This window comes from Bidens hawaiensis, unplaced genomic scaffold (genome assembly GCF_021521415.1).
Source record: "Bidens hawaiensis isolate Kalapana, Puna unplaced genomic scaffold, B.hawaiensis_p1.1 tig00008036_1, whole genome shotgun sequence".
In the NCBI taxonomy this organism is placed as follows: domain Eukaryota; kingdom Viridiplantae; phylum Streptophyta; class Magnoliopsida; order Asterales; family Asteraceae; genus Bidens; species Bidens hawaiensis.
In genome coordinates this window covers 183,494-205,500 of record NW_027491563.1, presented here as the reverse complement: position 1 = coordinate 205,500, position 22,007 = coordinate 183,494, and the positions used below count along the sequence as shown (strand labels likewise).

At 40.9% G+C, this 22,007-nt stretch overlaps 1 protein-coding gene across 1 annotated transcript; it reads left to right on the top strand.

Annotated features, from left to right (window-relative positions):
- Positions 1–16,982: 16,982 nt before the first annotated feature.
- Positions 16,983–18,982, top strand: LOC143636634 (inorganic pyrophosphatase 2-like). The gene is made up of 4 exons (XM_077104179.1): positions 16,983–17,123; positions 17,368–17,489; positions 17,592–17,793; positions 18,554–18,982. The coding sequence occupies exons 1-4, from the start codon at positions 16,986–16,988 to the stop codon at positions 18,914–18,916; spliced, it is 825 nt and encodes a 274-aa protein (XP_076960294.1). The 5' UTR covers positions 16,983–16,985; the 3' UTR covers positions 18,917–18,982.
- The last annotated feature ends 3,025 nt before the right edge of the window (positions 18,983–22,007 follow it).

Here is a 22,007-nt window from a genome sequence, read left to right as displayed (position 1 = left end):
TGTTCTAAGCTCGGTATGTCAGACCCAACACAAAACCGAACCCGAAGACCATGTTAAAAATATATATAACCTGAGCACAATATGAACCTAAAAAACATGTAACGCGCCGAAACAGATGCACTTCAATAGAATGTTCTGCGCTTAGCATGTCAGACCCAACACGAAACCGAACCCGAAGACCATGTTAAAAAATATATATAACCTGAACACAATCTAAACCTAAAAACATGCAATGTACCGAAACAGAACCCGAACCCACATCACTAACTAAACTAAAACTTCATTCTACAGCTTACATTTTTCTAAAATATAAATCTAACAAATCAACAGTTTACTTGCAAACAATAACTAATCAAAAAATTGTATCCTCTTTCTTTGCATGCTAGAGTGTCTATTTTTTAGCTGCATTTATAGTGTGTTTTCTCCTTTGTTCCTAAATGGTAGGTGTGCTTCTGTAACAGGTTTTCGACGATCTTGGTGTTAACGCTGTGCAGTTATGGTAGAAGATGTTTGCTGGGATTGTCATATAAGGTATGTATTATGTGGTTTCAGTTACTACCTTACTACCTGAGCACGTTGCTATGTTATCTTTTTTTGGTTAGTGTAGTGTCGACTTTGGTTGCTTCGTTCAGTACGCATTGGTCTTTCAAATTTTAGTTGTCAGTTGTGGTTTCCTTTCAATCAGAACCCCAACTAGACACACATATTTACGGGATGACCATGGCCCGTTTAACCTGAATTTTTTTATTGATTTCACATATAAATGTACTTCAATAGAATGTTCTACGCTTGGCGATTCAAACCCGACACGAAACCAAAGCCAAAGACCATGTTAAAAATATAATAAACCTGAACACAATCTGAACCTAAAAAACATGTAATGAACTGAAACAGAACCCGAACCCAGATCAGTAACTAAACTAAAACTTCATTCTATAGCTTACATTTTTCTAAAATATAAATCTAACAAATCAACAATTTACTTGCAAACAATAACTAATAAAAAAAATGGTATCCTCTTTCTTTGCATGCTAGATTGTCTATCTCTTTAGCTGCATTTATAGTGTGGTCAAAATCTTAATTGCAGGTCATGACTTGGAGCATACGTCATATGGTACATTTCTTGGGAGTCGGTAAAGAAGATGATTTTAATACCAACCGTTAATTTTAGTTGTTTGGGATTTGGGAATTGCTTAGTGATCACTTTAAGATTCTGCGTAGGACAGCTTAGTGATGATCAAAAGACTCTAAAAATGGGAACAATATGTATAAAATTTGAACTTTATATAGTTTTTAAGATTTGGTTGAATGTGCGACTAGGATAAAGCCCGTGTGATACACGGGTTGTTAAAAAGTAAAATAAAAAAAGATAAATTTAATAATATACATATTAACATATCTTATGGATTCATAAGATATAAATAATTTATTAAAATACATAGATTGGTAAGAATAATTTGTATTGCATTTTAAAAGTAATAAAATAAAAGGTTGTGAATTTATATCAGTTAAGAAAAAGAGAAGACTAACATCAATTAATCCTAGTTGAGTTGGTATATAAACATTTTAAAAGTAAGGTGTTGAGTTCAATTCCCACCAACAACATATTTTTTATTTTATCATTCATGAAGGAAAAATTATAAAAATAGAAACTTGTACACTTGGAGCCTATGTGGAAGGTCTAATTGAATGACAAGTATAAAAATTGTGTTGCGTTAATATGAAGGAAAAATTGTAAAATAGAAACTTGTACACTTGGAGCCTATGTGGAAGGTCTAATTGAATGACAAGTGTAAAAATTGTGCTGCTTTAATATATAGGTAGATACCATTACATTAATTCTTTCCGTCAGATTAAACAACCTAAGATAATAGGTTACAATTCACACCCCCGCAACGCCGGGTATAAAAATTCTAGTTAATATATAATATTAACTAACTTTTACACCCCCCCTCCCACCCCACACACACACACACACCAATTTGGGTTTTTAAGGTAGTTTTGAGTTATCACCCACCCCACACACACACCAATTTGGGTTTTTAAGGTAGTTTTGAGTTATCATCATGTTAATGGTTGTAAACTTTAGGAAATTTACATATTTCGGGTTGTTCCCCCCTCCACCATAACACTTAACAACCATCAAAATAGTTCAACTCATAATATCGTCACCCGTTCATCTTTGTTTGTGAAGTCACCAAGTGAAAAAGGCGATGTGTTATTTTACTCTCTATGTATAGGATTGTGCCCCCTCCGTCCTAACACTTAGACTATGCATGCAAAAATATTAGCTCATAGCAAGCTATAAGCTGGGAGCGTGAAGAGGTAGGTCCCAGCAGAGCCCAGTTGGACCCGCAAGACTCACCTTGAACAGGGACGTCTGCGCAGAAACCAACTGGATCCGCAGGACCAACCATGCTCAGAGACGTGACGTCCTTACGCGCAGTACGCAAGCTGTTCCCGTAGGAAATGCCTCCCAATGGTGAAGGACTCCGCCTGTCCCCGCAGCCTCGGATACAAGCCATCAGGGAAGGCCACCCGCGCAGCAAGGCTACACGCACAAGGCACTTAGCTCTCAATCACTCAGTGTCACCTGAAGGAATGAGCGAAGCCGGGAACAATCCCGCACAAGGGCGGGAGGGGGAATACTCCCGCCCAAATAAGCCAGTCCGTACGATACGGGAAGATCTTCTGTACTGTACCTGACGAGGTATGGGAAAAAGATCTGACTAAAGATACGACAGCTTATTGACAACAGTATGGCGAGCAGTATGCTCCTGCACTGTATGTCACTATTAGCCGCTGCCTACTCACCAACTTCTGTCATACCACGTACGTAGCCGGCAGTTGGTGGAAAAGGAATGGTATACAGCAGGCCTGGTCACTATCAGCCGCTGCCTACCCACCAACTACCAGCAAGGCACGTGCGTAGGCTACTGTTGGTTGAACAGGAATACTGTTGCAGCCGGCCACACCTCCTTGGAAACCTACCTTCGGCTATAAATACCATAAATGGTATGACCATCTCATCTTATCTATTATCATCATATTATACCTGATATCTGCTCTAGCAATCTCTTAATATACATTTATATTTAAAGAGCAATCTAGTCTGATTCTCACGCCGGAGGGTGGTCACAAGGAGGAACCCCCCCTTCTCAGTGACAAGCTCACGGTGTCTGTTTTGCAGGTTATCAGAAGAACCATCTTCTCTGGGTCTAACCCCTCGTGGGAAACATCTATCTAACCCCCAGGTTACCCGTAATCTGCCCGGGGTACGGTTAGTGTTTCTTCATTGGCGCCATCCGTGCATAAAGCTAGAACTTTATTTTTCTCCAGTTTTTTCAAACTTTTACAAAGATGGTTAAAGAAATTCCGGTAACCACAACCCCAGCTACTGGGGGGAATACCGGCTACACAGTCTTTACAAACACTACCCCGGTTACCCAAGCCGGGGCAAGTGAAGTAAATTTTACGAACACTACCCCAGTTACCCAAGCTGGGGCAAGTGCAGTAAATGATCGCCCACTGGGATTCACTGATACCCAGTTAGAGAAACGAAGACTCCCCCGCCAAACACTCGATGAAGTTAAGGCATGGGCGGAGGCACGACAAAAGGAATTCCAGGCTGAGTTGGACGAACGCTTGCGTTCCGTACAACAGGCCGACGAATTCGAATACTTGGAGGATGACTCGGAGGAATCCGACTCCGACGCGAACCCTCGCCATAGGGCAAAAGGGAAGCGTAAGGAAACGGACTCCCAACCGAGAAGGCATTTTGGACAAGCCTTCAAACCAAAAAGCACAGGTGGAAGTCCACGAGACTTCTCCAAAACATTCAGACCAAACGTTGCAAATGCGGGAACGTCCAAATTTGCAAGGGACATTGCGGAAGCAATCGCCCCAAAAAGTGCCAAACAAATGTCAAACATCGGCACTTATGATGGTATATCTGATCCAGATGATCATTTGAACAGATTCATAGCGGGGGCAACCGTCAGTAGTTGGACGGAACCCACGTGGTGTTACATGTTCCAAATGACGCTGGTTGGGGCTGCTAGAGCGTGGTTCGATCGTCTACCGGTCAACCACATCTACGACTGGGCAGACTTCCAACAGAAGTTTAGCCAACACTTCAGCCAGCAAAGAAAGTATACCGAGGAGCAATGGACAATCCTCAAATGCATTCGAGAGAAAGATGAATCTTTGCTGGACTTCATCACTCGCTTCAACTCGAAGAAGCATAGTCTGGGTAACATTAGCGAAGATCTTGTTCGCGCTGCTTTCATCCAGGGCGCCAACGACCCAGAGCTCATCCGCACTTTAACGGGTAAAGATGGCATGCCATCCACATGGGATGCCATCATGACAGCAGCTAAACGCTTTGCGGAAACGGAAAAGCAACTGGGTAGAGATCTCCCACAGAGCACAAACCTCTACACCCAGAAAACAACGGAAGACAACGTCCTTACCGCCCGATTAAACAAAAAGCGAAAGCTAGGCATTTGGCAGTCAAGGGTAAACTTTGACACCTCATCCGGCTTACAACATCGGTTGGGCGGAAGGGATAACGTACAGTCAAATAAGAACTCCAGATGGACGCCGCTCACCAAAAGCGTCACCGAGATATTCGCCACCGAGGAGCTCCCATGGCCAAAGCCTCAAATAATCCGACATCGTCACAATACTGATCGGAGCAAATACTGTGACTTTCACAGGACAAAAGGCCACAACACCGAAGAATGCATAGACGTAAAGGACATGGTCGAAGCATTTGTCAGAGATGGGACGCTCGCGCACCTCGTGGCGCAATGAACGCTGAGCAGGCTGATGCGTGTAGAGCCCCAGCTGGGGAAAACACGAATAAAATTCCAGCTTCAATGTGGAGACTACATGCTACGTAAAGAACGAGATCCCGAACCAGGTGCGTATCGGCTCGATGGCACTCCCATCCCAACAACATGGAAGGGAGCTCATTTACACAGTTTGCATGTAAATCAATTCCAAATTTGTAAAGAAAAGGCCAAGAGCCACTTCTAATGGAAATGATTCTCCTTAAAACATCGATGCTGACAATTTTTACTTTATGAACTATCAACACGGATATGCCGGTTTTCACCGCATAATTACGTGAAAAGTCGTTGCATGGGGAAGGCGGCATAACCCGCATAAACCCAAAAAACGACAAACCTTCACGCAGGTCAGTTGAAGGGGAAAAGTTCAGTTATCCCACTAAATGAAAGTGCAGGTCTATCCGCATGAATCATGAGAGGAAACTGAACACTAACCTATCAACAACCAAGCGTCGAACGGTTAACTTATTCAATACTAATATGCCGGTTTTCACCGCATAATTACGTGGAAAGTCGTTGCATGGGGAAGGCGGCATAACCCGCATAAACCCAAAAAACGACAAACCTTCACGCAGGTCAGTTGAAGGGGAAAAGTTCAGTTATCCCACTAAATGAAAGTGCCGGTCTATCCGCATGAATCATGAGAGGAAACTGAACACTAACCTATCAACAACCAAGCGTCGAACGGTTAACTTATTCAACACTAATATGCCGATTTTCACCGCATAATTACGTGAAAAGTCGTTGCATGGGGAAGGCGGCATAACCCGCATAAACCCAAAAAACGACAAACCTTCACGCAGGTCAGTTGAAGGGGAAAAGTTCAGTTATCCCACTAAATGAAAGTGCCGGTCTATCCGCATGAATCATGAGAGGAAACTGAACACTAACCTATCAACAACCAAGCGTCGAACGGTTAACTTATTCAATACTAATATGCCGGTTTTCACCGCATAATTACGTGGAAAGTCGTTGCATGGGGAAGGCGGCAAAACCCGCATAAACCCAAAAAACGACAAACCTTCACGCAGGTCAGTTGAAGGGGAAAAGTTCAGTTATCCCATTAAATGAAAGTGCCGGTCTATCCGCATGAAACATGAAAAAGGGAACTGAACACTAACTTATTGACAACCGCGCGTCGAACGGTTCAAAACAGAATTTCTAACAAAAGGATGAGGAAAACCTACACGCAGGTCAGATATGGGTAAAGTTTAGCCATCCTACTAAGTGCAAGTGACGGTCCTACCCGCACAATCACGAAAGAGGAAGCAAAACTTCACACCTAATATCTACCACGTTCAAATGTTAACTTATCCTCAGAAAAGATGAGGAAAACCTACACGCAGGTTAGACGCAGGTAAAGTTTAGCCATCCTACTAAGTGCAAGTGACGGTCATACCCGCACAATCACGAAAGAGGAAGCAAAACTTCAACCTATTATCTACCACGTTCAAAGGTTAACTTATTCTACACTTGGAAAATTGCTAATTTAAACTAAAGTATGCAAGTCATATAACGTTTATAAAGCAAGGAATCCAATAAAAGAAAATAGCGGTCTTACCCGCACAAAGATTTATATTTCACAAGGAATCATTACAAGAATGGCCGGGTAACTACCCGCCTACAAGAAAATAAATCTATACAAGCTAAATCTATCCTAGCAGTGGGAAGGGATCTTCAGGATCAGGCTTCAGGGCCACTTCCACTTGGACCAGCCCCATCAGTAGAGCGTGGCAGTTCAAGGAAAGCCTTAAGGATAGCGAGCCCATCATCAGCAGCAGCAACTTCATTCACCTTCTCCACCACCGGATGCGGGAAGGCAGCATACTGGTTCACTGCTTGGTCGTAAACAGCTTCAGTATCAACATTATACAAAGGGAAGTTGGAAGGCGGGATGCCTTTCTCAACGAACCCTAGACCAAGCAGGAAGCCGACCTTTTCCCCATCCTCGTGAGAAGCGTTGAGGGCTGCGCTCATAGCATCGTCGTAAGATGTCTCTGAGAAGACCCGATGCACAACCTACAAAAGAAAATATACAAGTCAAAACCTATTCTATTTACAAAGAAAAGCGTAAAGACATGAAAACATACCTGAGACAACGCTTCTCGAAGAAGCCATTCCTTGGCAACCAGAGCTTCTTGGAGGGCAGCTTGAGCTTCGTTACGGGCGCGTTCGGCTTCACTCTTGTTGAGGTTGGCAAGCAACACTTCTTTAGCCGCAGCCTCTTCGACGCCCTTTAGCTTCCGCTCAGTATGGTCAAGCACCCCCCTCTGGTCCAAGATCTCCTGGAGCTTTTTGGCGTCTTCCATCGCCAAGGCATCATGAGCCTGCTGGAGAGCCTCTAATTTGGCTTTAAGCTCTTCATTCTCCACGCGTAGAGGCTCAGCAACAGCTTCAGCCTTGGTGGCCCTCTCGATTGCGTTCCTCGCAGTCTCCTTAGCCAGCCGAAGCTGTTCATTAACAGCCTGGGCAGCCTTGGAACGGGCCTCGAGTCGAGCCTGAACTTCAACCTCGAGGGCCTTGAAGGCCTTCTCCTTCTCCGCAGCTACTGCGGCAAGTTTTTGGTTCTCCTCTCGGACAGCCCGCGCCTGAGCTACTTCTTTAACGCGAGCTGCTTTTAACTTGTCGTTTTCACGACAAAGCAGCTCGACGCGCGGCTGCATCCGGGCCAGGAGAACCCGAAGCTCATTGGTTAGCCTACCCTCCTGGTAGCTAGCCATGGCTTCCCCTAACGCACCACTGGGAGCAGCGTGACGAGCCCATTCCACGCACTCCACAGGGGTGCGAAGGGTTGTTCCTCGGCGAATGTTCCATCGTGGAACATACACTTCATTGGAATCCGACACTGCAAAAAACAAAAAGCAGTTAGGAAAAGATGATAAAAAATATATATAAAAAAGGGCCAAAGGAACCCTACGCACCTGTAGGGTCAATAACAGGCCGATAGCCGCCGAACCCATCACCTGAACCCAAAGGAAATCCATCCAAGAGGTCAGGCAGATGGGAAGGTGGCAAAGATTGGCGAGAAGCCCCATGCGTACCTGATGGACCGGCCGTCGTTGCCGATGGCGGGGGCATGGTAGCAGCCGCCGCGGTCGCCGCCGCGGTCGCCGCAGCAATAGTAACCGCCGGCTCGGTGAAGGATGCTGTAAAAATCGCACTCACAGCCGGTGGTGACGTCATCTCGGCTGGAACAGTCGGCTCAAAGGAGTGAGCAACTGAACCAGCGGAAGCAGGCGCAGGCGCCTGGGTCGACGCCTCAGGTAGGCTGACCAAGCCTACCGTCATTGGCGGAGAGGTACTCCTCTGCGCTCCACCCTGGAATGCGTCAACATCCACACCTGCGTAAAGAAGATAAGTGTTAACGACATTAAACTATGAAGCTAAAGATAAAGGAAATTTGTACTTACGGGTTTTCTTGAGCCTGAAGGTACGGAGAGGCGGGGACGAACCCGATGGAGCCGGCCTCTTTGCGCCGGTCACCGTCGTCTTCTTGGGCTCTCCGGAGGTGACAGTCGCAACCTCCGGAGCAGTGGTCTTATCACCACCGGGATTCCCCGCCACCTCTTCGCTCTCGGTCTCCGAATCAGACCGAGGCGCTGGATCGGCAGTGGAGGCCTTCTCCTTCCCCTTCCCGCCGGCAGCCTTCTTCTTCCGCACCAACGGAGGACCATCTGCGGATTCCTCATCAGAGCATACGATTAAAGGAATTCCAGCAGAGGTTTCAACATTGAGGGGTCGGGGGTTGAAGAGCGCCTTACCTGGCTGACGGGCGCTCAGGATCTCATGGCCTAGCGGATAGACCTCCACGAACCGATCCGCCGTTTGTTCTAGGATGGGCAACTCGTTCTCGTCTAGAGGGCGAGTACCCATCCGAGCGGGACCGTCAGCCTCCCGCGGGTTAAGGAGCGACTGCAGGTCGTTCCCCTCTGAAATAAACAGGAAAAAAGTTAGAAGAAATTCAGAATCAACAAAAAGAAACAAAGCATACCGTAGGGAACAGAGTTCGAACCGTATTCGAGGACGATCGGAACCTTTTGCGCATCCGCCGCCTTCCACACCCGGCTCATCCCCAACATCACCATCCCGGACTCCGCAAACCGGTAAACCGGAGATTGGACCCGGGAAATCCTCGAAAACCATTCCGCCTCCTCGTAGTTGGAGGCGTGAAGGCTGGGAAGAGCTTGCCCGTTCTTAAACTTCATGGCAAGGGGGATGGCGCGAGCGGATATGAAGAAGAACTCCCGCTTCCACGCGCGAAGACTGCGCTCGGTCGCGCAAATCTTCAAACCCTTAACCCGGGTTATCAACGTGTACCACCCCTGGATGCACCTCCAAGTGTAGAAGGTCATCAGGCGGTCAACATAGGGCTCAATGCCCAGGATCCGGCACACCCACTCGAAGTGGCGAATCTTGGCGATCGCCATGGGGTGCAACTCGGTCAAATGAACACCGTGCCTCTCAAGGACACGGTAAACAAACTTTGTCAATGGGAACCTAAGATTCCCATAAACAAAGAATGCAGCATAAACCCCGATCTTGCCTCTGGGGGCATCGTACACAGTCTGATGGGGTTCAGGAAACTCAGGCTCGAGAGACTCGAGCATGAACTTCCTGACAACATACCGGTACAGATCTCCAGGCAGAGCACACTGGCACTCGCCAGCAGTACTCTTGTCATCGGCTGTGGATTCAGCATCACGAGACGACATCTTGTGAAGGAAAGAAGAAAGCGATTTCGAGAGAATGCTTGCCTGAAAAGGGGAGTATTCGCCGGAAATCGCTTAAAAGATGAAGAGAAGAGTGAAAGTGTGGATTACAAAGAACCCTCTCCCCCTTTATATACTAATCGCAATTAATGCAATGAAATTAATGCGGAAGAGAGAGAAAACGAAGGTGCAATGAAACTATGACACGTGGCAAAAAGCAAGCTGGCAACAGCTGTTGACAGGACGCGTACCATTAATTTCGCGGCCACGCGCCCGAAAAATCGCGCCCACGCGCCTGAAAAAGCGTCTGGAATGACCATGTACTGTCACGTCACCATAACTTCCTGCACATCCTGACACAGTCAGAAGAAACCGTCGCACGACGTTTCAGAGGTTTGGACTGTTCTTATCTTTCCACCAACTCTTCGAATTTCAAAATTCAAAATTCAAAAAGATTCAAAAGTAAGCGGGAAAATACCCCTTACCTTGGCGAACAAGTAACCGTAAGACGGATGCGGGTTCAGTGTTAAGGCAAAACCCTTCACATACCTAGCACCCGCAGGGAATTGAAGCCAAGTAAACCTTGGCGAACAAGTAACCGTAAGACGGATGCGGGTACAGTGTTAAGGCAAAACCCTTAACATACCTAGCACCCGCAGGGAATTGAAGCCAAGTAAACCTTGGCGAACAAGTAACCGTAAGACGGATGCGGGTACAGTGTTAAGGCAAAACCCTTCACATACCTAGCACCCGCAGGGAATTGAAGCCAAGTAAACCTTGGCGAACAAGTAACCATAAGACGGATGCGGGTACAGTGTTAAGGCAAAACCCTTCACATACCTAGCACCCGCAGGGAATTGAAGCCAAGTAAACCTTGGCGAACAAGTAACCATAAGACGGATGTGGGTACAGTGTTAAGGCAAAACCCTTCACATACCTAGCACAAGCAGGGAATTGAAGCCAAGTATACCTCGGCAACCATGTAACTATAAGACAGGTGCGGGTACAGTGTAAAGGCAAAACCCTTCACATACCTAGCACCCGCAGGGAATTGACGCCAGGAATACCTTGGAAGTAAAGTAACCGTAAGACGAGCGCTGGTACAGTGTCAAGGCAAAACCCTTCACATACCTAGCGCTCCGCTGGGAATTAAAACCAAGAAGGATCTTCTGGGCAATGTTTGCGGAAACGGAAATAACATCCCCGCATAGCGGGAACGTCGAGAACTACGTTGTTTGAAGCTCCATGATGGAATTGGTGGTTTTAACATAATTGATCACTATGTTCAAAACTACCAAAACCTCATGGAGAATCCACACAAGTGGGACTCAACGCTCCTGACTTGCGAGGAGGTTACAGACCTACCCGCATCATACCCAAAGACCAAGCAGGAAACTCGGGAATTTCTGTAAGTGACAAGGACTTCCGCGGGAAGAATCCCCATGGAAAACCTTAAAAAACCCTTTTCAAAACCCTTTACTTAAGTCCAAAAGTTCACCTCACTTTATTAAACACGCATGAGAAGAACATTGGACTGGGGGGACTTGAAGAGGTAGGTCCCAGCAGAGCCCAGTTGGACCCGCAAGACTCACCTTGAACAGGGACGTCTGCGCAGAAACCAACTGGATCCGCAGGACCAACCATGCTCAGAGACGTGACGTCCTTACGCGCAGTACGCAAGCTGTTCCCGTAGGAAATGCCTCCCAATGGTGAAGGACTCCGCCTGTCCCCGCAGCCTCGGATACAAGCCATCAGGGAAGGCCACCCGCGCAGCAAGGCTACACGCACAAGGCACTTAGCTCTCAATCACTCAGTGTCACCTGAAGGAATGAGCGAAGCCGGGAACAATCCCGCACAAGGGCGGGAGGGGGAATACTCCCGCCCAAATAAGCCAGTCCGTACGATACGGGAAGATCTTCTGTACTGTACCTGACGAGGTATGGGAAAAAGATCTGACTAAAGATACGACAGCTTATTGACAACAGTATGGCGAGCAGTATGCTCCTGCACTGTATGTCACTATTAGCCGCTGCCTACTCACCAACTTCTGTCATACCACGTACGTAGCCGGCAGTTGGTGGAAAAGGAATGGTATACAGCAGGCCTGGTCACTATCAGCCGCTGCCTACCCACCAACTACCAGCAAGGCACGTGCGTAGGCTACTGTTGGTTGAACAGGAATACTGTTGCAGCCGGCCACACCTCCTTGGAAACCTACCTTCGGCTATAAATACCACAAATGGCATGACCATCTCATCTTATCTATTATCATCATATTATACCTGATATCTGCTCTAGCAATCTCTTAATATACATTTATATTTAAAGAGCAATCTAGTCTGATTCTCACGCCGGATGGTGGTCACAAGGAGGAACCCCCCCTTCTCAGTGACAAGCTCACGGTGTCTGTTTTTTGCAGGTTATCAGAAGAACCATCTTCTCTGGGTCTAACCCCTCGTGGGAAACATCTATCTAACCCCCAGGTTACCCGTAATCTGCCCGGGGTACAGTTAGTGTTTCTTCAGAGCGCAAAATTCGGCCGGCATGACCTAAATTAACTCATACAAACCCGAATGACTTACAACCACAACAAAACTACCTATAAACCTCTTATAGGTTTGTTCGTTGGTTCGCGCACCTAAGTAAAACAACTTCCCCAAAATTTCTTATACCGATTTCATTTTAAAGACATAATTTTTAAATTGGTATATCACTTATTTAGTTAAACCTATATTTTTACTGATTTTGTAATAGAATGTAGTTAAATGTTATAAGTGATTATATTACATATCATTTTTTTAACAATATTGTCACAGAAGTAATATATTGTTGATCAGTGAGATGATCTAAGGGTACCAGTTATCACCCATATTTTTCCATCGTAAATGCCCTAACACCACTTTGCTGGGCGTTTTCGATCGTTTTTTTGACCTGCATGTTTTTTTCACAACGGCGTTTGGAGCAAAAGGGTTGGTCAATGGACTTATGGACTAATCATATATCTTCCTATTTATTTATTTATTGTTATATTAATTTAAACAAATTAATCATTACAATGAGTTTCAACCATATCACATAAACTAGAAAAGGCCCTTAAATCTATGTGGCGTTGATGGCAATATACGTTTTTAGCGCATCCACCACGGATGCTAATATGCATGTAATGTAATCTCTAATAATAGATTTGCTAAATTGGGTTTGTTTTATTTAATATTTGAAAAAAGAAACTACAACATAAAAAAATGACAAGTGCCCAAATTGTGGTGAGTTCATGATTTGGTTGGAACTTGGAAGAATATGCAATTCTGCTTCCTGTAGGGACATCGACCTTAGCCTATATCTAATCACATGATCTGTTAATACGTGTCCTATAGATCTCTAGCTTTCAAAACCTTCGTTTTGTTCCATATCTTTTTACATTAAATGTTACTAACCACACAAACTTGTTATTTAATATTTGAAGCAAATTTCGGCCACTCACTGTCTCATGTAAATAGTTTATGGGTATGGAGCTTTAGACACACGTGCCAGCTATATTTTTTTAAAACCAAGCACTGTTAGATTCGTCATAACATAAGAAGATAGAAGATTTTTTTACGTAATAAGTTAAGTATTTATCTGTAAATGAGAGAGATAATATAAGAATTTTCCTCTGATGAGTATTTATAGTTCTATTCGAAGCATGACGTAGGGTAAAAAATTCTTGATGTCTTCCGGGATTTAGCATCGTACTTGCCCAAATGGTCGTGTGTCCCATGATGTCACCAAGCCCTATGGCCCGTGTATAATGAGCCGAATCCGAAAGTAGCGCTCTTGATCTTATGTAGGACTACATTCCTTTAATATAAAAATATTTATGTTACATAAATTTTACTTTTAACCCTAGTTACTCTTAGATTGCACAAAGTTCTTCCTTGCTGTTAGGGACCTTTTATCAAAGAGGTTTGCCCCTCTACTATATGGGCTAGTTTTGCAATGGCTGGTAATCTGGTATGTTATATTATTAGATTCTAATAGACATTACAAAATATTTTAAAATAAGATAGATGTTTATTTTTTATAAATTTATTTACCTATATTTTGATGGAACTGTTATTACACAATTTGAATATTACCCCAAAAAAAGTGTTTTTTAGACTCACTTGGTATTTGGGTAGTTCCAAATGTTATTGTTGTTAAAAAAACATTATAAAAAATATTATTTTGTTAATGATCCTTAGCTCAAATGATTGAAGTGACAAAGGAAGTGCAAGGTTTCGGGTTGGGCCATGGAGTTTTTTTCATTATGGTGGGTTTTCTCTTGAGGGTCGTCTACAATACTAGGCAGGGCCGGCTATTATATGTGGCAGGGGGATCGACCGCCATAGGCCCGACTACCCGCTAGGCCCGAAAATTTTTAAAAAATTTATATATATTATTGTTATAAAAAAATTGTATTTGAACTTATAGTCTTAGAATAGATCTTCAATTTTGTTTAGGCCCATACAAAATCATGTTCAATTGCCCAAATTATTTGTAAGCCCATAGCTCAATTACAAAATTTTTTTATTATTAATATGTTATTTTGTTATACTGCTCAAAAAATAGAAGTGTAGAAGGCAGAGCCAGAAAGCAGAAAGCCAAACAACCTTAATCCATTATCCACCGCACGATTGAGACTGACGACGGCTTGCTTCCGCCTTCCGTCACTCCGTCAGTCTGTCGGTGGACCACCGGTCGCCGTCCTGACCTACACGACCAGTCGACCACTACAACACCACCACCGCCAATCTCCAGCCTCCGAATAACACATTTAACTAAGTAACTAACTGAACTCGGAACTAAATAACTAATATTAATATATATTATTTTGCTACAATATAAATGTTTTGTGTATTGAAATTACTATTATCATCGTACGATTTACTTTTTTTTATGAGTTATCGAGTTTATTTTTTGCTTAAGTCTTTAGGCTCGCCTCTGGCCCAAAATTTTTTAGTCTTTCTCGGAGCCAGCCATAATACTGAGGGAATGGAGATGAGCAGGGTCAGTAATCCGTCAGTAATTCAAATTAACCATTAATAAAAAATAAATAAATAAATAAAACATTATTTTTAGTAGGATAACAACAAAATAAGCGGTGGAGGTGACGAGGCTTGGTCTTTGGTGGATGGCCATTATTATTTGCTAATGCATTAATATGTTCCGTTCGTTCCGGAAGCTACCTTTCCCATATGCATGCAAATTGTTCTCTCTCCGATACATATTACATTAGTATAAGTAATAATCAGCAAAATAAAATAAATAAATAAATTGATCGCTTTAACAAATTTCACATTAAGTTCTTTTGTGCTACTGAAACTTAAAGGAATTTTATGTCTCAAATATCTCCGATGTATTATCAATATAATTAATTTATATTTTTTTAATCAGAACTCTATAATTAAGTGTGCTAATACATTGACTTCGATGGTAATTTCATGGGAAGTTTTCATACGAGTAACAAGTAGTAAATTGAGTTTTTTATGAACAAATCAATATATACAAGTTTTTAAGAGCAGTCATATCTTTATAAAATAAATAATAAAATGAAAATGTTTGTTTTCCATTTCTCTTTCTTAATTCCAAAATTTTTATTGGTATTATTTAAATTTCTTTTTTCTTCATATAAGATATAAGTTCGTTTACCTTTTAATTTCTACTAAATCTTTGTTACTACTTAATATTCAATTTATTAGTTTTTTATTTAGCATATGTAATACACCAGTTTCTAGCCTAGCATTATCATAAACAAAAAGTTTTCAAAACAATAAATATGTTATAACAAGTTCTACTTGTTTCTAACTAAATATCTCGATTACACCACTAGTTAATTAATTAAACTAAATAAAAAATAACATTATAAACCTTCAAAGCAATGTTTATCACTATTTTTGTTTTCTGGAATAGCCGCCCAACACCACTAGTTATTACATGGTACTTTCCTAATTCACATGTTTTAACACAATTTGGATTCTAAGTTTCTCTAGAAAATGCATCTCACTTAAGTCACTTTTCTCCATGACTCATTGACTTGTACTTCGTGCACTACATCTTGTAAACAGAATAACGGATAAAAACATTATAGTTGTACGGGACACGTTAGTATAAGTGCTTGTATCACGGGTTAGTTCAAAATAATATTTACCTCATGTTTGGAACCATATTCATTTTTATTTTCTGCTTGAATTTTAAAAAGCGAAATAACCGAAATTCAATTTGACAAAGTTAATACAGCAACTAGTCTATCTGACCAGATATTTCAAAAGCGTCCATTCCAAAACCGTCGTTCCATCACTTTTAATTATTAATCGGTGTTTTTAGCCAACCAAAATCTGCCACATATTTTAATATCGGCGAGTTACTGGTTTATTTATTATATTGACGGAAGCTAGTTTTATATTGTTTTATATAGACGGAAGCTAGTTTTATAAATGTGGAAATAGCTCATGAAGCTTAAAATATAATAAAAATATAAAAGTATTAAGGAAAGAAAACTCTCATACTAGAACATATGGAAAAATATGACGGGCTCTAAAAACCAACGTTGTTGAAACTGGACAGGACCGGTCGGACCGGTCTGACAGGAGTTGGTCCACTGACCGGTCCGATTCTGTCTAGTTCGCTTGGTTTTCAAAGAACCGGCCGGTCCGATTGGAAAACCGGAACGGTTGAACCTATTTACTATGGAAAAATATTAAAAAAAATTTTTCCAACACTACCTGCTATATTTTTACCAAAATTGTTCGGCTGGTCCGACCGATTGAACCTGTCCGGTTTGCTATCCGATCCGGTTATAAAAACATTGCTAAAAATGATCAATTTAATAATAATTGAAAAAATGACGAGTCGCCTGCTTTAGAACGGACTTATTTTGAATTTCTTGGTCAAATAAACAACTTTTGGATTTTATAAAAATTCTAAAATGAACCAATAGATAGATAAAAAAAAAGTATTTATTGGTTGAATTCAATTACACGGGAATAGCTTAAACTCGGTTTAAGTCGGAAATGGGTGGCTAGCGTTATTTTACAAAAGAATAGAATATATATAGTAAGGCATATTCTTTACCATATTCCCGCGCTTTTCAATTTACGTTTTGCTTTTAAACTCCACTGCTACCAAAACCGTCAGATCACTGACCATCACTCACGTGACCGAAACCAACGGCTGAGATTTCCCACGTCTTATTATTATTATTATTATTATTATTATTATTATTATTATTATTATTATTATTATTATTATTATCACTATGCAGTTAATATGGATGGATCCAAGTAATATTCGTTTGGCATCCACTATTTTCCTCACCTTATATAATATAAATACCCCTCCTCGTACTCCTGCAATTCCAACAACAAAACACACACACCTGCTTCCGATCATCAAACGTACGGCGAACATGTCTGGAATTGTGGTGGTTTTTGACTTCGACAAGACGACTATTGATATTGATAGTGACAATTGGGTGGTGGATGAGTTGGGTGCCACTGATCTCTTCAACCAGCATGTTCAAAACATGCCTTGGAACTCCATGATGGTACTATGTTTTTTAAGGTTTCTTAAACATGTTTCTTTTAGATCTTTGATTAATTTCATGTTCTGTTTTCGTAGTTTAAGAATGTTTAAGGCTTCTTACAAATGTTTTTTTTTATTTTTTTAAGGTTTCTTAGACAAGTTATTTTGTGTTTCAGATCTTCCACTAATTTCATTTTTTGTTTTCATAGAATTTAAGAATGTTTAAGGTTAACTAATTTCTGATTGTTAATGGAAAAAAAAAACAGGACAAGATGATGCAAGAACTACATTTACAAGGCAAGACAATCGAAGACATTAAACAAGTACTAAATCATGTCCCGATACATCCTCGGATTGTTCCGGCTATAAAAGCGGCGCACGCTTTAGGGTAGCTAATTTAACCTAGTATATATTGTTCATTTATTCTATGAAGTTTCTTTATTTTGTTGTTTTTGATGTTTGTGTTATCTAACGTACGAAATTATTTCAGATGCGATCTGAGGGTAGTTAGCGATGCGAATACGTTTTACATCGAAACTGTTTTAAACCATCTTGGGATCCGAGAATGCTTTTCGGAGATCAACACGAACCCAGGATTCGTGGACGATGAAGGCAAGCTAAGGATCTTGCCTTACCATGATTTTAACAGATCGCCGCATGGTTGCAGTCTTTGTCCTCCAAACATGTGCAAGGTGAATCTTTATTCCATCATTTTCATTTTATAATCAAACTTTCACATGTTTATTAAATTTTATTTAAGTCAAATGTGCTTCTATAATATATGATTGTTTATTAGATTACATCAAAACAGAAGGCAAGCGGGAAACAAGCTGCGCCGCTATTCCTTTTTGAATCGCAAAACCCAATCTTTTAAAAACTATATTTGCTGATGTTGGAGTTATAACATTACTATGCATGACTCACTGAACACGGGTAAGTAGCTCCACAGCCTCAGACGCGAGGAATATTTATCATACAAAAAAAATAAGAATATTTATATTTATTTATTATATTAACTAATTTGTATCGACAATTTATTTTTCATGTTAAAACGTGACAAGATTTGGAAATCTCTCAAAATTTGTAGCTTTCTTTAGCGAAATTTTTATTAATATTGTTCTAATAATGTATTTTTATATTTAATTTAATGTCAAGATATTCATGTCAGTTATGAAATTGTATTTTCATTAATATTTTTTATATTTAATTTAATATCAAAGATATTCATATGTCAGTTATGAATTTTATCATCCTTTATTTTTATTTTTTAAATAACAATTACAATTTGTAATTTTTGGCTATTTATAATTATATGTTGATTATGAATAAAAAATAATTTAGTATATATTTATATAAGAAGTTATTAGGACTCAAAATTGGGGTGCATTATTGGATGGGTCTATAGTTATGTTATTGAACAGAATTTTAGTTAATACTAGTATTTTTAACCAGGGTAAAATCATAGAAAGGATTCAATCCACCTTCAAGACGGAAGATAAAAGAATCATATATTTGGGAGACGGAGCGGGTGATTTTTGCCCGAGTTTGAAGCTCGTGGAAGGGGACTACATGATGCCAAGGAAAGATTTTCCTGTTTGGGACTTGATATACAAAAACCGACAACTTATCAAGAGCGAGGTTCACGAATGGACCGATGGAGAGGATCTTGAGCGGATTCTTTTACATATTATTACTTCGTTGATCTCAATTGACGATATGAAGAAAAATGACGACAATACAAGTCAAATGTTTGACTGCAAGTTTGAGACTATCACTCTTGGAGCTTTGCCTAAACCTCTATACGTTCCTCAGTAACCGATCTTCGGACCATTAATAATCGTCTTCCTAATCTTTATTGTAGTAGTCTAGTAGAGTGTGTTCTGATGAATGAAAGAAGATTGTATCCTGTTTATATGCTTTTCATCCTTACAATGATTTTAGGGATGGATTGCTTTGCAATTATTGATCTAATTAAATGAAAGATATTACATTAGCTATATTCTCTTCTCTAAAATACCTACATTTATTTTATGCAAAACTAATTATAAATTAATAAAAAATGAGGTTTTCAAAACTTAGTTACCTAATTAAGTAGTTCTCCATAACTTGTATCAGAAGCACCATTGAAATTAACTTATCTTTTTCTAAGATAATGAAAGAAGTACGGTGCTAAAAATACCAATACAGGTTCGGATATAACCCGATAGCTCTAGATGATAAGGAATTGGGTTGTGACGAGTTCACTCACGATCATTGTCCAAGTGGCAAATGATATGGAGTGCATGCTCAAAAGACCACCAACCAAATTATAAGTATAAAAAAAAAAAAGAAAACCAGGAAAATAGGGACCATGACTATTTAAAAATGATGTAACAATGTCTAATATATGCTAGAGATATCGTAAATATACACATCAGGTCATTCACCGTGTCTTACATACTAATTATCTATAGTGATTGTACAAATATTTATTATTTATTCTCAAGTCGGCTCGTTTAAAAGCTCGAACGAGCTGAGCTTAATCGAGCCCAAGCTCAAGCTCGAGCCTAAAAAGTAAGCTCATTTAATAAGCGAGCCTGAACCCGAACTTCACTTATCGAGCTCGAGCCAGCTCGCGAGCCTAAACAAGCTTGCCATTTATATAATTATTTAAAAAATATATTTAATAATTAATAATTAATATATATAATGTTATAAAAAATAAATAAAAATAATTAAATAATATATTATTTTATACAAAAAATTATAATAGAAAAAAATATATAAAATAATTATATTATTTAAAAAATAATTTATAAATGGTAAATGAGCCGAGTCCGAACCGAGCTCGAGCTTGAAAATCTACTAACGAGTCAAGCTCGAGCTTTGAAAATAAAGCTCGAAATGAACCGAGCCAAGCTCTGTGTAAATTAAACGAGTCGAGCTCAAGCCTAATCGAACACAGGCTCGACTCAGCTCGTTTGCACCCCAAGAAATGATCTCATGTGGAGGTTACAAAAGCGAGTAGGTGTTTTGGTACTTGTTTTTACAATAACGTCACCCACTGGACTCCGGCCCACAATCACGTTACATGAATATGAGTCTACCATTAATACACATTGTGGTCTAATAAGCTCAACATGTAAAACAAATCGAATAAAAATAATTACCAACGCCCACCATATTTTATTATGAAGAAAACCCATCCCCTAAAGGTCTACTGTGACAAAACCTGATTGGAATTATATTTGAACTTGACAACCCAAATCTTCATTTCCCTCCAACAACTAAACTAAAGCTCACTGATAGATAATTATGTAACTGACTTGTACTTATAGCTATTATCATGTTTAAATAAAAAAGGTAAGATAATATAAAAATAGGTTTTAGAGCAGACACAAATAAATTTTATCCTAAGAAGTGTACAAATAACTAGATAATTAGAGTAATTAATATTACTTTATAACTTTGGTATATTGGTTTTTATTAATCTCAACTATTGCCTTGTGGTCATTGTCAGTCCCAACTTTTAACGTGCTTGTTAATGGTCCGCGACTAACAGAATCCTAACGCCGTTAGTTTCAAGTCGTTGAAAAACGTTTTTGGCCGGAAAAGTCGAATTTTTTGCCGGAAAACACCACCTGAACACCGCAACCACCACCATTTGACTCACCGCCAACCAACTACCACCACTTGAGCACCATCAACTGATTCCGACGATGGTTCTAGGTTTTCCGACGACCTCAATAATTGGGGCTTTTACTAGGAAAACGTTCCTAAAAGACCGATACAAAGTTACCAAGATGTTTGAGACGGAAATATTGAGTTTTCGGGAAAAAATTGAGTTTTCTGGCCAAAAACGTTTTTCTGGTGACCTGAAGTTAACGGCGTTAGGATTCTGTTAGTCGTGGACCGTTAGGAACAAATACGTTAAAAGTTGGGACCACCAATTTGTTAGTTGGGACCGGTAGTGACTAAAAGACGATAATTGGGATTGATGAAAACCATTATACCTATAACTTTTGAACTAGAGTAATTATTATTACACTATTTTATTTTTTATAACACAATTACTCTAGTTAAAACTATAATTACTGCAATTATTCACTTATTTTTATTTATATGCTTATTAAATTAATTTTATTTATACCCAATCTCACGCTAACCGAAATACAAATTTGAAGAGGTAGGTCCCAGCAGAGACCAGTTGGTCCCGCAAGACTCACCTTGAACAGGGACGTCTGCGCAAAGGCCATCTGCTCCCGCAGGACCCACCATGCTCATAGAATCTTACGCGCAGTACGCAAGCTGTACACGCAGGGAAAGCCTCCCAATGGTGAAGTACCCCGCCTGTTCCCGCAGTTGCGGATACAAGCCATCAGGGAAGGCTACCCGCAGACAGCAGGGCTACACGCACAAGGCAATAGCTACTTCAGTAGTCACATGAAGGAATGAGCAAGGCGGGAACAATCCCGCCAAAATGAGCCAGTCCGTATGATTCTGAAAGATCTTTTGTACTATACCTACCAAGGTATGGGTAGGACAGACGATCTGACCAGAACAACCCATGAGCCAATCACAGGGTGACAGCTCACCGACAACAGTACGAGGAGGAGCACCCTCTAGTACTGTTTGTCACTATTAGCCGCTGCCTACTCACCAACTCTTACTGAGGAGCGTGCGTAGCCTACAGTTGGTAGAATAGTGTTACTGTTGGCCGTAACCTACTCACCAACCAGCATGGCCTGCGTATAATCCACAGTAGGTGGGACGTGCATAATCTACAGTTGGTGGAATAGTGCAGCCGACTTTGTTACTGTTGGCCGTAACCTATCCACCAACTAGTATGGCTTGTGCATAATCCACTGTTGGTAGAACAGGAATACTATTCAGCTGGCTGTACCTTCTAGGAAACCTACCTTCCGCT